The sequence below is a fragment of the Caloenas nicobarica genome, chromosome 11 (genome assembly GCF_036013445.1).
Source record: "Caloenas nicobarica isolate bCalNic1 chromosome 11, bCalNic1.hap1, whole genome shotgun sequence".
Lineage (NCBI taxonomy): Eukaryota > Metazoa > Chordata > Aves > Columbiformes > Columbidae > Caloenas > Caloenas nicobarica.
The window spans coordinates 21336871-21352906 of record NC_088255.1 but is presented as its reverse complement, the minus strand read 5'-3'; the positions used below and the strand labels follow the sequence as shown (position 1 = coordinate 21352906).

At 41.9% G+C, this 16036-nt stretch overlaps 1 protein-coding gene across 18 annotated transcripts in view; it reads left to right on the top strand.

Moving 5' to 3' along the window:
- The window catches only part of SLMAP (sarcolemma associated protein), an 86180-nt gene that overhangs the window by 18027 nt on the left and 52117 nt on the right, over positions 1 to 16036 (top strand). For all 18 annotated transcript variants that reach the window (XM_065642584.1, XM_065642582.1, XM_065642594.1 and 15 more), the window contains exon 3: positions 12057 to 12204. In XM_065642584.1, coding sequence (XP_065498656.1) covers positions 12057 to 12204 — 148 coding nt within the window. The remainder of the gene's footprint in view (positions 1 to 12056; positions 12205 to 16036) is intronic.

The following is a 16036-nucleotide window of genomic DNA, read 5'->3' as shown; positions in this document are numbered from 1 at the left end:
CATTGTTCTGTACATTTGCATATGTTATTCAGGATTGAAACTATCTGTACTTCTATCTTACCTTCCTCTTTCTTTCCATCTCATCCCCCCCTCCTTTTTTTTTTAATAAATCAATTTCTAATGATAATAATAAACTATGAAGCTTACACTAACTGCTTTGTTTAAAAAAAAGCTGGGAGGGGAGAAGATGGAAATAACTTTTCTGATGATGATACTGAAGTACAAAAAATGACTTAAGTGATTCAATGTATTGAGTATCAGCAGCTTATTATCACTGCTTTAGGAGGTGGACTGTGAAAATTTTTGCTATATGTTTCTAGCCATTACAAATCCGTATGGTCCTGGTTAGAAGAACGGCACGTCGCGTTGTGTCAGTTGGACAGTGTGACCTGAAATCTGCACACAGGTGGTTGGAGGCGTCTCAACCTTCACACCTGGAGGGATCTGCCATGTGGACAGAGACTTGGTGGCTGTAGAGTGAGGATGTTGGAGCGAAAACCTGGAACCGCTGCTGCTAGCAAGAGGTTCTTTTTGTACTTGGAAATATGGCACATTTAGTCCAAAACATTGCAGGGCTTGATAATGTATTTCAGAGAAGTGTGGATGACGAGTCTGGCAGGTGTGACAGCAGAAAAGGTGTGAGGTTGGCAGCAGCACTTTGCGATTCCTCTGCCGCTGCTCCTTGTGCCCCTGGCAGGCAGGTCGTGGGCACTTAGCGTTTGTTCTAAGTACTTTTTCATTGACAAAGAGATTTTAAAAGGCATTCAGTGTGTTGTGTGGTGTTTTCTTTCTTGTCTGAAGAATAAAATTAATGGGCACAGTGTTATCAGTGTAACATCTCCAGCGACTTTGTGGATATGATGGAAAATAGCTAGGGAAAAAAAAAGACCCCAAAATACTTTTGTCTGTGTAGAGAGCTACACCAGAATAATTACTTGGGCAAGTTGTGCCATGTTAGCAAACCCTTTAATCTGTGAATTCAAGGTGTACCGTGTATGTGATTTTTGCCCTTGACTGAGACCGGGATGGATCATGAGTCACACTGTTTGAAACGGTCATTACTGATCCTTGAACGTCTTATCTGCGCTCTGCCTGTTCCCGTGTCCGCTGGGCTGGTTCGGCCGTTCCCAACCGGGGAGGAGGCAGCAGCACCTGCCCCTTGTTCTGGAGCCAGGAGGACGCAGCTAAAGAAATGGCTGACTAAGATTCTCTAAGATGATCTATCAAAAAATCAGCTCATGCAGTCTCTGACATTGCTGGCCGACCCGCCTCGGTATGTGAACGCATGCTGTACGTATTGCTACCCTTAAGCTTAAAAAAAATTAATTGTAAAATTGTTTATCTCAAAGGAACACTGGAATAATCTGCCTTTGTTCGGGAATACCGGCATTTAATTACTGCTTGCTTTGAAAGTCTTGACCCGAGAATGGGTCACAAATAAATCCAGCCTCCTCCCAGACTATTTTTGCTCTCGCGTTGTTGGAGGTACAGCTTGGCAGTGCCTCCGGTACAAATGTTGAACTCCTAATTGTCAAATTTCTCCTCTGTGCTGGAAAATGAATTTTCCCGTCTTTGGCTGGAGCCGCACCCTTTGCTGACAGTGCTTGGTTTCCAGTTAATTGCGTTTGCTCCCTGTACGGAATGCTGAAGTTCAAAACATAGAAAATAAATGAAATTTAGGTTTGGTTTGGTTTTGGTTTGGTTGTTTGTTTGGTTTGTGTTTGTTTGTTTGTGGTTTGGTTTGGTTTGGTTTTTGTTTTTAAATTCTGGTCCTAGATGCAGAGAAGTCTTCAGAAAACCACAGAGGAGCGTATTGCTCTGGTGACCCCTTGTTTTCAGCCTGAGGAAGCGTGCAGTGAATTCTCACTACGCTATATTTTGGTAGTATTTGTGGTTTGGACCTGTTACAAAAATATCTAGTTTGACATGATTTAAATTAGTACTGTGTCTTTTGTACTTAGGCAATTCTTTTGAGTTAGGACTTGTACTTCTGCCTCTTTATTGCTGCATTGAATTGGTATCACCATAACTTTAAGTTTATCCTCAGTATGGAAGTTTGCACTGTAGTTTAGAAATGCACTGAATGTTCTTTTCCTTGTGACACCTGCCATCTGTTAATAAATAGTTCAGGAGCAGATACGTCAGAAATCAAGAAATCTTCGGTTTATGCAAAGGAGAGGTGAATTAACTAGGCTGGCTGCAGATGTTTGTTTAAAAAAATAATACTGTAGTCGCACGAGACAAGTCATTTCAAATGGAATATGGCCCTTGCTAAAGGAAGGGAGAGAACCTCACACATTTCTCAGGATGTTTTTAGAATTTTTATGCCATTTGCTTGTGACGATACCAAACCACTATTGCATCTGAAGGTGTCTGCGCAATCTCTGGGCTCTTTTTCTTTATCTGAATGTGTGATGACTGGGAGTTTTCCCCGTCATAAACCAGCAGCAGAGTGGAATTAATGACCGCGGGTAAACACAGCACCTTGCGTGCGAGGAGCAGAAACGAGGAAGGGATGAAATAGTTTCAACGGTTCGCCCCTTATTCTCTACGCAGTCAAAAAGTGAACGTGAACAAGGAGCAGAGGAGCTTTGCCGTAACGATTAACTCCTTGGAGAAACAGCCGCGTCGCAAGGTGGTTCCGCAGCTCTCGCAGCACAGCCCCTGCCCGGGAATGACTGGGGTCGGAGTTTCCCAACAACCCCCGTAGATCTGCAGGTCAGCTCTGCTGGGCCAGCCGGGAACTGGGGCTGCGCTGGGGGGTCATCCCCAGTTTGCTCGCCGCGGAAAAATGGCATTGTTTGCTGATACGAGTTTAAGAATGCAAATTTCTTAAGGAAAATTTCCATTTCAGTTAATTTTTTGCTGATCGCTTATCTTGTTAATTCAAGATTTTTGAGGAGGCAGAAACAAAAGATAGTGTTAGATTGCTTGTTCTAAGTGTTTACTATGCTAGATCCTGATAGTATTTTAATATTTCTGTTTTTAAAAAGAAAAAAAAGTGATTTTAAAAATATTTTTGAAATATTTGTAAATATTCTTTAAAATATTTGCCTTCTGCTTTTTCTGTCAGTTCTGCCTATTTCTCACTAAAACCATTCAGTGTTTATTTTAGTAGGTGTTGTAGATCTTTGGGTTTAGTTTTTAATTATGCAAGGTTTTAATAAGGTCAGTCTCTTTAAAATGTAAAGACCAGGAGAGAGTTCTTCCTCACCTCTGGTCTTCAACTGGGGCAAAGCTCCGTTCAAACAAGACAAATCTCCCGTTTAATGTCGTACTTTGCATTGCAGTACTTGGAGACAAGACCACAGTTTATTTTGACCTTGCACTTTATAACGTTGGCCAGGGAACATAACTATCAACTTTAACCACGTCTTGATTGTAAATTTAAGAATAAAAATGTTCATTCTCTGGATAGTCTTAGCACTTTTCCTGAGTGCAGAATATTGGTACCGGTGCTTTTGCTGCTTGGAGGTAAAGAGTAAATTTCAGTGATAAATTGCAGACTTTTAGGAACATACATTTGCAAAGAAATTAGAGTTATATATGGGAACCTGCTATTTGCAGAGCTCATAATTCTCCGTTTTATCTGGATACATGTATCCTACAAATACAGCCTTTAGGACTTCGTACGCTGCAAGATAAGGTTTACTTGTGCAATTGCAAAGTTTGAGTATGTCATGTTGCCAAACTCATTAAATTTATTGCAGTAAACGATAGCATTTGGCTTTCAGTCCAGTTTTGGAGGAAAGGATTCATGTAAGGGCACCAGGATTGATGATTATTGCAGCAATATTTTACACTTAGAAGTTATTATCCTAAGTGATTATCCTGAAGAAGCCTGGATTCCTGGGTAATGGCCTATTAAGGCATTTTGTTTCTTTATTTTAAAGCTGTATTAAGTTGCACTGTATTTCCGTAATTGGTTAATGTAGAGAACACGGTAACATTAAGCGAAACCTCAGAAAGTCACCTTGTCCATGTGTTCTCCCCAGGGTAAATGTTTGTGGTGGTGGAAGTTGATGGAAATTATACAAAGTAATCGCTGGTATGGCAGTGGTAGGAGCTGTGGAAATGTCACAGAGCGGAACAACTTTGCAGCAAGTACAATATCCTTCCACAAACCTGGGTTTTATCTAGTTTTAATGGGTTTATGAGTCCATGACACTGGCCAGGTTTTTAATACGGAGCAGGAAAGTTTTCTCAAAGTCGCTGTATGTTGTGTAAGATATTGCCATGTATGACAGCAGTAATACAAAATATTTTCTTTATATTTCTTTTGTATTCCAGTGAGTCAATTTGAACATCTTGGTACCATGTGTGAGTAGTAATTTCTCAGGAATCTTTCCCTTGGTTGCACTTCATTGTTAATATATTTTAGCTTAGCACTTGAAGCAGCAACATACCTTAAAAATCTATCTTCAGTATCAGAATTTCAGAAAGAATTAAAATTGTACTTGAAAATTTTCTTGCAGGCTGAAAATTCAAATATTTTTTATTTTCATCAAGAAAATTGTACATAATTAGTACTGAGTTGGAGGGTTATTTTGTAGAGAACTTTTCTGCTTTGTCTGTATTCAGAAATGAGTGGCGTCTCCTTTTCTGAGGCAGTTAATGTCCTTCATCTATTTATGATTTACTTACAAAAGCACAGCATATATGAAGGGACAGACTTTGATTCAGCTGTGAAGTGAATAAATATAAAATGTTTGTAGTTGCCTTGAAACCATCCAGCATTTGTAGCAGAAGGTGGATTTTCAGGAATGGTTGTGAACTGTGAGGACAACAGTTCAGTACCAGAGGTTCTCCTGAGAGGAGTCACCAGTCCCTGCGGTGACACGGCTCACTGTAGCACTGTCCGCTATTTATAAACGAAATTACTTGGAAATTAGAACTCTTCTCTAGATCTCTTCTTTTTAAAAATAGCCTTTTGCATCAAAACTATGACACCGATGTGAAGCGAGATCTATTTTTGCAGGCTGTTGTCACATTTTGTGGTAAAACATTTTATCTTGAGGTTTTTAGGGAGTATCTTGTCATCCTGCTCCTTTTGACAGTGAATGCATTTCTGCATTGTTTGAATAATCTACAGATGGATCAGTGCCCGTGAGTAACTCTTACCTTTTTGAACCACTTTATTCCGGACCTGCTTACCACAAAGCCCCTCTATTCAGTAAGAGGAATGACTGTTGTGTGCTGTGCCCAGGATCGCTCCAGGCCACGGCCTTCAGTGGGGATCTTCTGCATGAATATGCGTGTTACAGAACTGTGAGGAATGAGGAGTTACTGCGTAGTAGAGCGTGGTCAGGACTTGTTCTGCTGTGACTGGGCGTTTTACTGCATTTTGCAATTCCAGAAGGTGATTGTTGGGTTAACTTCACTACTGTCCAGTCAGGTTACAAATTGCTGTTCCTAGAAAATAGTTGGTGATGTTACCTGAACGGCACCAGCGCTGCCAGGGGAGGGCAAGGGGAACCATCCCTTCCGACCATGTTTCTGTTCGTGTCGGTTGGTTCCAGTTGGTTGGTTTGTTTTAAAATAAAATTTAAAATAACGAAAAGACAGGACTTGGGCATCTTTTGTGTGATGTTTTGGATGAGAACACAATCAGAGTAAATGCACTGTTTTCAGTACAATCTATTACATTAGTATTTTTTTTTTTCCCCAGAAGTTTTTTTTGTTCTAGGTGTTTGGAGTGTCAATAGTTCCTTTTAGAGCTAAAGTAAATAAAAGAAATCTGGAAGTGGCTTAGTGATGTTTGTACTGTTCTTTACTGACCGTTGGGATGTTGGGGGTTCCAGGAATTGTAATGCAGTTCTCCTTGTATTTTCTGAAAGCAAAGCTGATGCAGGTCATCGTGGCTTTCTTACTGTACTCCAACCTCAGACAGGTATCTCCTATTACAGAGAACTCCAAATTCTGATTGTGAAATGTAAAGTCTTAAGATTCTGATACACAGCAACCAGCAGAAATCAGGTGGTTGATGGTGTAAATACAGCCTGCTGTCTGCCGTGGGAGGTGTGAGCGTGGGCCTTAGGAGCCGGCTGCTGAAGTGTGCCCCATTTTAGCCCAGGTCGCTCTTACATACCAACCAAATTAAGCAACTTGAAAGTGCTCGGAACTGAGAGTCCACGGCGAGTGGTTCTGCCACTGCTGAGCAGGGTGGGTTCAGCCGCCTCATTTCTTTCATCCATGACCACGCGGAGTTGGAGACCTTGGTCTGGAATGGTGACGGTGACTGGGACAGACGCGTGGGACTGCGGCTGGAAGCTGAGGGCACTGGTGTGTAATCACAGCAAACTTTGGGCGGCAAGCACTGGGGATCTTAACCTCGTTCTTTTCTATGTATGCACAAGCTTTAAATTGTTAGCATGGTTCTTTGCTTTTGTTTTAAACTAGAGAACTTAGATTGTGATATAGTTTGAGGTCCTAAACTTAAACTTTTAGCTATCATGTGCCAATCTTGTTAACATGAACTACTTCAAAAAACGTAACAATACTGCTCCACGTAGCTAGTTCTAAAACTGAATAATTAAAAAGTATTGCTTTATCTTTTTAGTAGCCTTTCCGCTAATAATGGCTACTTCCTAATACAAATCAAAAAGTGCTTTTAAAGTAGATGTCTGACATCCTGTGTCTGAATTTTCCTGATGTAGATTGTGTGGATAACTGCAACTACTGAAGAATAGTATAGAGCTATTGACTAATAGTAACCTTGAGTCCTGAGCTTTTTGCCAGTAAGTTCAGTTACAAATACCAGTGACTGTGGGGTTTGAGTAGTGGTTTGGGAAGTAAATGCTCTTGCCTAATGGGCACGAGAGGTAGGAGACGGCGTTAACTCTGCAGGCGTCCTGTCGTGCTTTCCTTTTTTTGTGAATGCTTTTGATAAGCCATAGTTTAAAATTCTGATAGGTGTATCTGTAGACCTCGCCAGTTAAAATAAGCATTGCAATGTCGTATGGCAGCAGAAAAGTCTGTGCTGCAATGTTTGCAGGCACAACCCGCCTGGAAATGTTTGCTCGCTTTTGTGGAGGAAGGTGACATTGCGCTGCCCGGGAACACGCTCCAGCAGCTCCAGGTTGTAGGCAGACGTGTATTTTGTGCGTGGTTTGAGCTGCTGCTGCCTCTCGGTGTTGGGCATTGCCCCCTACCCAAGGCGGGTCCTCCTGTCCGTGCCACAGCCTCGTGTCCTTTGGAGGCAAATCCCGCTGATTTAGCGCAGATGAAGCTGAAGGAAGCCTGTAGTGAACTTCAAAGCACTTGAACTGTCAGGGCAAGCAGCAGAGAGATTAATACTTTACAGCACTTCAAATACATCCAGAAAAGGCTGAACTCTGTTTATACCCAGGCTCAGTTATGCTGGCACGAAACTGCTCTTACTGCCACAGTTTATTTTGCTTGACAACAGGTATGAGCAGCCGTTGGGGTTGTCCTGGCAGTACGGTCAACAAAGCTCCAAGGTGTAAACAGACGGGGAGCAGCGTGGTCAGCAGAGGGGCCGATTCCTGTGTCTGTCCCTCCTGCCCCGTGGAGCGCGGGCAGCTCGGGAAGGACGGCGCTCAATTCCTGGAGCAGCTCAGCATTTTAACCTTTTTCATCAGAATAGCTGGACTTACATTGGGCTTATACTTCCATTTGAAAATTTAGGGTGAATAATTTTTGTCCAGTGCTATATCAAAGATGGTTAACTTTTTCTCCTTTTCTTTTTTTCTTTACTGAATAGAAAGAGCAAGTTGATTTTTTTTCCAAAGAAGTTACTGAAAACTACTAGCAAGTGGTGCTTTGCTCTGAGGACCTTCAATACTTATGGTCCCTGAATAGTCAGCTACCTCCTTGAAAATCGCTTTCTTCACAGCTGGTCACTCTTAGTCTCATAGCATGTGCCTCCCTCAGCTAGAATTGTTTTAAAAAGGAGATTTGCTGAGAACTGTAAAGTTCATGCATTGGTTTTGTTTCCAAATTGAAGTAGCTGGAGTTGAGTAAGCAAAGATCTATTAGATCCATGTGTTTAAGAACTATAAAACTAAATAGAAAAGCAGTTTTGCTTGATGTACCCCACCCTGTGAATTATATTTGCTTATGGAGACAAATACTTGTACTGCCTTGATAGGTGGGTGGAGTCAGGCAAGGGAGAGGAACGGAATTTAGGATGTGTCTAAGCAGAGCAGAATGAGGAACTCAATCAACTGCGTCTGCAGATCATTTAGCAGATGAACTCACTGTCCTACAGCCAAAGTACCGACCTGGAATTCAGTTTGGTTTGCACAGTGAACTCTGCTGGCACAGGTGCTGCTCCCAAAATGGTAAATCCCCAAAGTTAACACTTCAGGGAAAAGAAAATGATCCTTTAATTGTATGGGAGAAAAAGCTTTCTGGCTGCAGTGTGGTAAACGCTGGTCGTATGGGTCTGACCCCATTATGTATCATTTTAAAATCTTTGTGCACAATTCACATTGTGCAAAGTCAATGTACTTCGCGTCCTGGTAGAACACTCAGCCTGAACCAAGTGAATGAGTTGTACTGCTGCTCAGTCCGATTCCAAACTGAAATATCACTCTAGGCTGAGTACCCCAATTTCTAGATCTCTATTTACTTGCTGAATTTTAGTATGAGCTTTAGTACTCGGGTGCATTTGTGACGCCAGCATTAATTGTTCAGCGGTTGGTCACGCAATCTGCGGCCTGAGCAGGGGGAGAGTGTCACGGTCACTGCGGCGGGTGGTGGCTCAGCTGCCCCCCTGCTGCCCCGGCTGGGAGCAAACACGGCAGAAATGACACTGTCATCTCCTTAGTGGCTATAGTTCAGCATTTGACAAATTAATTCCAATCTTTCTGGTTTAAACAAATGCCTCAAAGCCTGTATAGCAGGGCCCTGAAGCACATGGGGGCTGTGTGTGTTTCTTTCACACAGGAAATAAGAGGTGAGGAAAAGAATGGTAAATGAGGAGGCCCTGAAATGGGGATTCTCTTTCAGCCTTAGTTGTGTAGGCAGTGACAATATATTGAATTAATAGAATATTTTAATGATTGACTTTCTGTAAAAGGCAATGGCGTACATTTTAGTGCTTATTATTTACTTAATTATTAATTCAGCTATGGAGTAAGACTGAATATGTTTAATTATATTTCGTGATCTGTGTCCACGTTTTTAGATGTAGAATTTCCTCCTCTTCATGGAGTGAATCTTGTAACTGCCTCAGTTCTCCAGTAATTCTCCTCATTGTAATTCTCAACGTAATTGTCCTGACCTGCAGTTTCAAGCTGGGTTAGATGGAGTAGCAGTAATGTGCTCTTAGAATGGTAAAGGATGGGTGTACGTGGTGACAGCGAATGTGACGGGAGCTGGTTGCCATTCTTGATTCACTGCCTTACTCAGTGCTGGGCCAGCTCTGCTTTAGAACACACTTGGGGCTCTTCTGGTGAGCGTGTTGTACTTGGGGTGGTCAGGACATAGGAGTGTTTGTGCTGGGGAGCGGGGAGGACAAATGCTGCTGGTTCCACAGAAGGCACCATGTTACGTAGCTGCTGGTTTGGGAACTGGAGAACCCACTGAGGATGCCACATAATTAATAGTATATGAAATACCACTGTACTACCATAAATACTAGTTATTGTATACATGTGTTTGTTTCAGGGCTTGCACTTGATTTTGTTTGAAAATAGCTTTTAGTAATGACACAAAAGTGATGGAGGGATTGACCTTTAAGATCATTTGAACCAGTGACAACTTGTATGGAAATAACATTTGGATTTGCGCTGTGAAAGGGACCAGCGCTCTGGGTTGTTGACCAGTTGCTGCATTAAAGACAAGATGCCTGAATCCTTTTTGCCAAGTCTTGAAGTCAGTGCTTTTCTACTTAAACATCACCTTATTCACATGTTACTGGTATTATTTATTTCTTTACTAGGTGCAGGAAGAAGGAAATTCTAATACTGTTTGTAAAGACTTCAAGAGCATCACTTTTCTAAAATTTACATAATGAAATTCAGTAGCACGCAGTTAAATGAACATCAGTTTAATAATGTTAAATTGAAGTACATTTGTCTACAGATCTTTTCTCAGTTTGAATTATGAGAATCTGCTGGTGTTTTGCAAGCTTTGTGTCGCTGCTGCTCTGCTGTGCTTCCTTTCCTGTGGTCACTCTTGTATTTCTGTGCTGGCTCATCTGTGCCCCATCTGCAGATTCTGCACAAGTGTGTTTACAAGGGACACTGATTAATAAAAAAATTGGAGAGATAAAAGGCAGCTATTATGCATAGCAAAGAAAAGGGTGGGGAAAAACAAATAAGCGCAAGCATGTTTGTTTCTCCTTGCTTGTGACTCACTTTTTCATAACAGAAGGATTTTCAAATGGAGCAGAATGCTAATTGAAAACTAACAGGAAGTAAAAAAGATAATTATCTCTGCACTGAGCTGCGAGAGGGTTGAGTATTTTCAGATGAGTACATTAACAAGCTAATTAATTTGATTGGCTTTTAAACTTATAACTGTTATAAAAGCTATATTATATATCATTATATATTGATATATAGTATTTCATAATATGTTATTTAGAGTAGGGTAGGTCTGAATGCTAATGCAGTGAATGCAGCCATAATTTCTTGTTCTATCCATAATTTGTGTTTACCTTCATCTTTATGAACATTTGACTCTTTGATTATTATTTTTCTTTAATTTAAGATCAAAGACATATGTATGGGGGCGGGGGGGGGAAATATCTTTCCTGTGCTGCTTTTCATTCAGTCATTCCATAGACCTGCTGAACCCTCCTGTGCTGACATTGCCTTGGTTGCTGCATGGAGTCCCCTCCTGGCCACGGTGACACGTGCCTCTTGGGTCGGGCACAGCTCCGAGCTACTCGAGCCGAGCATGGGAGAGATTTATCACATGCTGGGTGTCATTTTCCAATACGAGATCTGAAGAGCCCTAGTGCTGGCCTCTTACTCCATTTTAACCTCACCTTTCCCTTGACACTGTTATTTTGAGCTTTACATCACCTTTTTTGAGGGGTGCGATAGAGGCCAATAAAACCATGGAATCCTGGGGAAAAAAAAAATCAGTTGTTTTAAAGGAGAAGCATGGGAATACATTAATTTCTCTGAAGGCTACAATTTTCCCCCTGCCTTGTACTTGCGTTGGGACTCACTGAGATTCCGTGTGCGTGCAGGAGGGCAGGGATTCCACCGTCCCATCAGGTTCCTGTAATAACTCTTGTCATCCTGGAAGGACTGACGGTGACTCATTCCAGCAGTTCCACCTGGCCGGGCAGGAACGTTCCCATCCCCTTTTGGTGCTGTCTGCTCATCAGGTCTTTGCCGGGTGACTCACTTGTCACCTCTTCTCAGGGGCAGTTTTGACTACAAGTCTTGTGTCATAAGCAGTTTCACATTCAATTGCTATTAAAATTGCATTCAGTTGCTATTAAAATTTAATTAACTCTACAAATGGATATTTACAAAGATACTTAACAATGCAGCAATCTTGAGATTAGCTTAATGGTGCAAATTAGTATCCCTGAGAAGTAAAAACATCCTAGTTTTGTTTTCCTTAGTTTCAACATGATCTCTACATTACAATTCCTTTATTCTGTCTTCTGCCAAGGTTTTTCCTTGTGCCCTCCATGCTGCTGTTCCCTACGGTGTATTTCTGTTGTGGAACACTGGTACTGTAAACGTGTGAGCAGGTAGAATCTTGGTGTGTTGACCAACGTAAATTCTTACGTATCAGTGGCAGAAGGTGTTGTTGCGAACAATGTCTGACCCTTTCCATGCCGGCAGTGGGTTAAACACAGTTTGTAGCAATTCTTTGCATAGCATATATACTAGAATTCAATCATATGTTAAACAGCTAAAAATCAAATACAGATATTTGTCGATGATGTGAAGGTGTTGCATCCTAAGGAGGGTGTTTTGAGTTCAATACATTTGTCCTCTTGTACATTGGGATGTTAAGCTATATTTTACAGCAAATAAAATTTTAGTGAAAGCTTAAGTTTCATCATACTTACTTTGGTTTCTTTCCAGATATTTTACTATTTTTTTTGTTTGTTTTTACAGTTCTATCTTCAAGACACTAAAAGTAGTAATGGTACCTTTATTAATAGTCAGAGGCTGAGTAGAGGATCAGAGGAAAGCCCGCCATGTGAAATTATGTCAGGCGACATCATCCAGTTTGGTGTAGATGTGACGGAGAACACGCGGAAAGGTAAGGGTATGGATCATTTTCTGGTTTGTTTTGTGGATGGGTTTGTTTGTTTGGGGGTTTTTGTTGTTGTTGTTTTCCCAAGTGTATTTATATAGCACAGCTTACTACAATGCAGTGTTTAAGAGTAAATGGTATTCCTGTTGTAAGAAAGTGGATTTTTTTTTTTTTTTGTTACCTCTTCCCTCCTTCACACTGGCAGCGAGTCTTGTGGCCATGCAGTGAACTGGCTCCAGAAAGGGATGTGCTGCCAACACGGACTCTGTATCCACCCCACCAAGCAGATTTAGCGGGGTCGCTCCCACAGCCCCTTGCGCGGCTGGGTGCATGTTGGGGAAATGCAGGTCCAGAAACGGGAGCTCAGTGGGGGCCGCGTGCGGAGCTGTCGCCTCACTCACATTGACATACAGCAACTTTAAAAGCACAGCATGGGCCTGTGTGCATAGTGCTGGGGGGGTTGAGTTTGTTAAATTTTATCTTTGCAACTACCTTTCTTTCAAGCCTATGAACCCTATAGCTTCGGCAAATAACGAGGCAGAAGTATGAAACTGCATTTCTTGATAAAGTACTCGGCATAAGTTTGAAACAAGCTAATGTAATTCTTGTCAAGATATGTAGATACCTACTTTTTATTTCCGTGACAGCTGCTGATTTTCGTTTCTGCAGGTACTTTGAAATGAGGATAGAAAATGTTGCTAGCTGAAAAATGAGTGTATGGGACTTTTACTTGGTTTTATTGATCCTCTTCCCAGTATGCACGCTCCAGATCTTGTATTATAATAGCTATATATCTGTGTTAATAAAATGCAGCCTCTGTCTCTTTTCTTTTGCATTTATGGACAGTGTTTCAGGAGTAGTTTCTTTCTCTTTCTGAAGACTGGCCTATATGTTAAGTATTAGATTGTAATCAATACTGTCAAGACTTTTTAAAGTTAACTCGTGGGTCTGTTGTTTTCTGTAAGCACTGAAGTTCTGGTTGTGTGCTGAAGAATCCTAATCCAGTAATGCACAGATTTGGCAATAAAACGGCGGAACTGCCATCACTGCTCTTCCACTTTACTGCTTTTCTTAACAAGACCTTCATAGAGCTTGTCCTTAAAGAGGGGTATATTAGGAAAGAATGAAATGGAAGAACAATATTAAATTGAAATACTGATGGTAAAGTTCTTAAAAAAACCAAACACACACACCGCTCCCCAAACCAAATCCCCTAAAACCCAACAAACCACCCCACAGTACAACAGTAGAATTTTTAAACAGCATTAAGTGAACAAAAAAAAATATGAAGCCTGTTCCATCTGTTACTTGAATGCTGTCTTTAGCCTGGTAGGTTGTAGTTCTCACAGTCTGAAGTATCAGAGGAAGGTTAATGAATACGTCTGTAAAGAAAACATCGTTGAGCAATGGAAGCAGTTCAGTATTTTGTCTTGGAGAGCTTCTGGAGCTCTAGTATTCGTGAGTGATTCATGGTAGTGAAGGTCGCATCACATTATTTCACTTTCCTCAAAAATGATGTTGCAAGGATTTAACTCCCAGATGTCCAGTTGGAATTGTCTGGGAGTTACATAAAATGTTATTCATGTGAAGTGATTGCAAATATTTGTAAGTACTAGCAGTATATATGGAATAAGTCAAAGGAATACATTGCATCTAATGAAGCTGAAACTATTCATTTGATGAGATGCTGTCCTCGCTAAAATAAGCTAAATTTTGCCATTGTATTTAGACCTAAACTAATTTTTAACTTAAGATTTAGTTGGAAGAAGATTTGGCGTTCACTTGTTTTTATCAGCAACTATTTGCAATTAGTTCATGTGGAAGTTTGTGGAAAGTTCATCACAAGCAGATTCTTGCCAGGAGTTCTCGCCAGCGGTAGGTTCTTCCCAGCAGTTTTATGTTAGTTTTACAAAACACGATCTCAGCGACCTGGCATTTGGTTAGCGGGTGATGAGGTTGTGCAGCCTTTTCCTCTTCTCTGGCTTTGAACGTGGGAACCGTGCTCGTGTTACCCACGAATGTGTTGAGCTTGCCGATGAGGCAGAGCGCACACGTTCGCTTTCCTCCCTCCTCGTGCTCCCCCAAGCCATGAACGGAGATTGTATCATCGTGCTGGGGCACGAAACAGCAGCATCCGGTTCAGGTGTTCACCGGGGAGCACAACTGGAATGCAAATAAATGCTTCTTCACCAGTTCATTTCAGTAATCTTAGATGTTACTGTTAACCTACTTTAGTAATGAAACAGACATGAAAGTAGTTTGTAAATTAGGGATTCCCTTTAAAACCATTTTGTGTTCAGGTATTTACATAATGCCTTACCTGCACAAGATGTTTCAACATTTTGCTGTGTATAATTATGAGGTAATGACAGAACAGGCAGAGTTTACTTGCCTGTGTAAATTCTGAATTGTGTAAATATTGCTAGAATACATTTATTTTATTATTCAGGCTGTGTTTTAGTAAGTAATTTTCTTGCAAATACAATCTTGCTTTAGTTCATTAAAATAGTGGCACACTCAGTATATGTGGTTTTTTTGGTTTGGTGGGGTTTTTTTGTTGTTTTTTTGGTGTTTTTTGGGTTTTTTTGTTTTGTTTTGGTTTTTTTGTTTTAATGAGGATATCTTACATGAGCCCTGATCCCTCTGCGTTCTGCTGCCGAGCTCAAGTCATTTCCAGGCCTGGATAAACGTTTCCAACACTCCCGCTTCCTTATTTGTCCACTTGTTATGTTACTAACGAGCGCACAGCCCTGCTCGTTTCCCTCTTCTTAGTACAGTACTTATCTATTAATCATGTCACTGTGCTTTTCTCGGTGTCACAGCGTGGTTCGCGTTCTGTCGGCGCTCCCTACGTGTCCCGGTATGTGCCGGAGCATTCCAGTACGTAACTGCTGCTGAGCGCCCTGCCCGGGAAGGGGCAGCGGGGTCAAATAATACCAGATAATTTGGGTCAAATACAGTTCATGCACTTTTTTCTAGTCAAGTTTGGAGTCTCGAAGAGGTTTTTTCTCTCACGTGGTGTTTGAGGACCCTGTGCAGGTGGGGAGGCCCAGTGCGAGCTGCCGGTCAGACACACGGACACCTCAACAGAGGGGCTTTCTTGAGGTGATTTTGAATATTGACATGGCTGCTGGTATCACATTAAGAAGTGAAAGTAAAAAAGGAAGCATCATTTGCAAATTGGAAAAAAAAAAAATTGGGACAAAATTATTTCTTTGTGTTTATGCTCCTTTGCAGCGTAAGCCCCTCATGAGGGTTCAGGGCGACTCTGGGTGGGTTTTTGGGGCTGTGTGGCAGTCCCCTGTGGCAGGACGACGCAGCAAGTTCGTGGCTGCAGTTTCACAGGCCAAACGGAGCGGAAATGGGTTTTTTCGCCGTGTTTGTGGCGGGGGGCGAGGAGCCGGGGCGGCGTTCGGCCGCGGCCCCGCGCGGGGCGCCCCCTGGCGGCGCGGCCGTGTCCCCGCAGCCGCACTCCGGCGCTCGGGGCTCCGGGCGGCGCTCGGGCCGGTCCGGCCGCTCCCGACCCTGCGGCCACGGGTGAGTGACGGGACGGGGACAGGAGGGGACGGCGGGGCCTGGGAGGAGGATTTGCTCAGTCCCTGTTCGGCAACCAGAGCCTGCTTTACTGCCCCTTTTTTTTTTTTTTTTTTTTTAATTCCCCAGAAGGAATAATATAGATTTGGATGTAAACATTTTGTACTATCCTGTCCAGTCATCCTTATAATAATGGTTTATATGTTGCTTTACCTTTCCCTTAGACGTTCTCTTTTATCTTCCAGTTATAATGAACTGTTAGCTAAAGGACAGAGTGCAGGTTTTTTCCTTTTTTAAAATTATT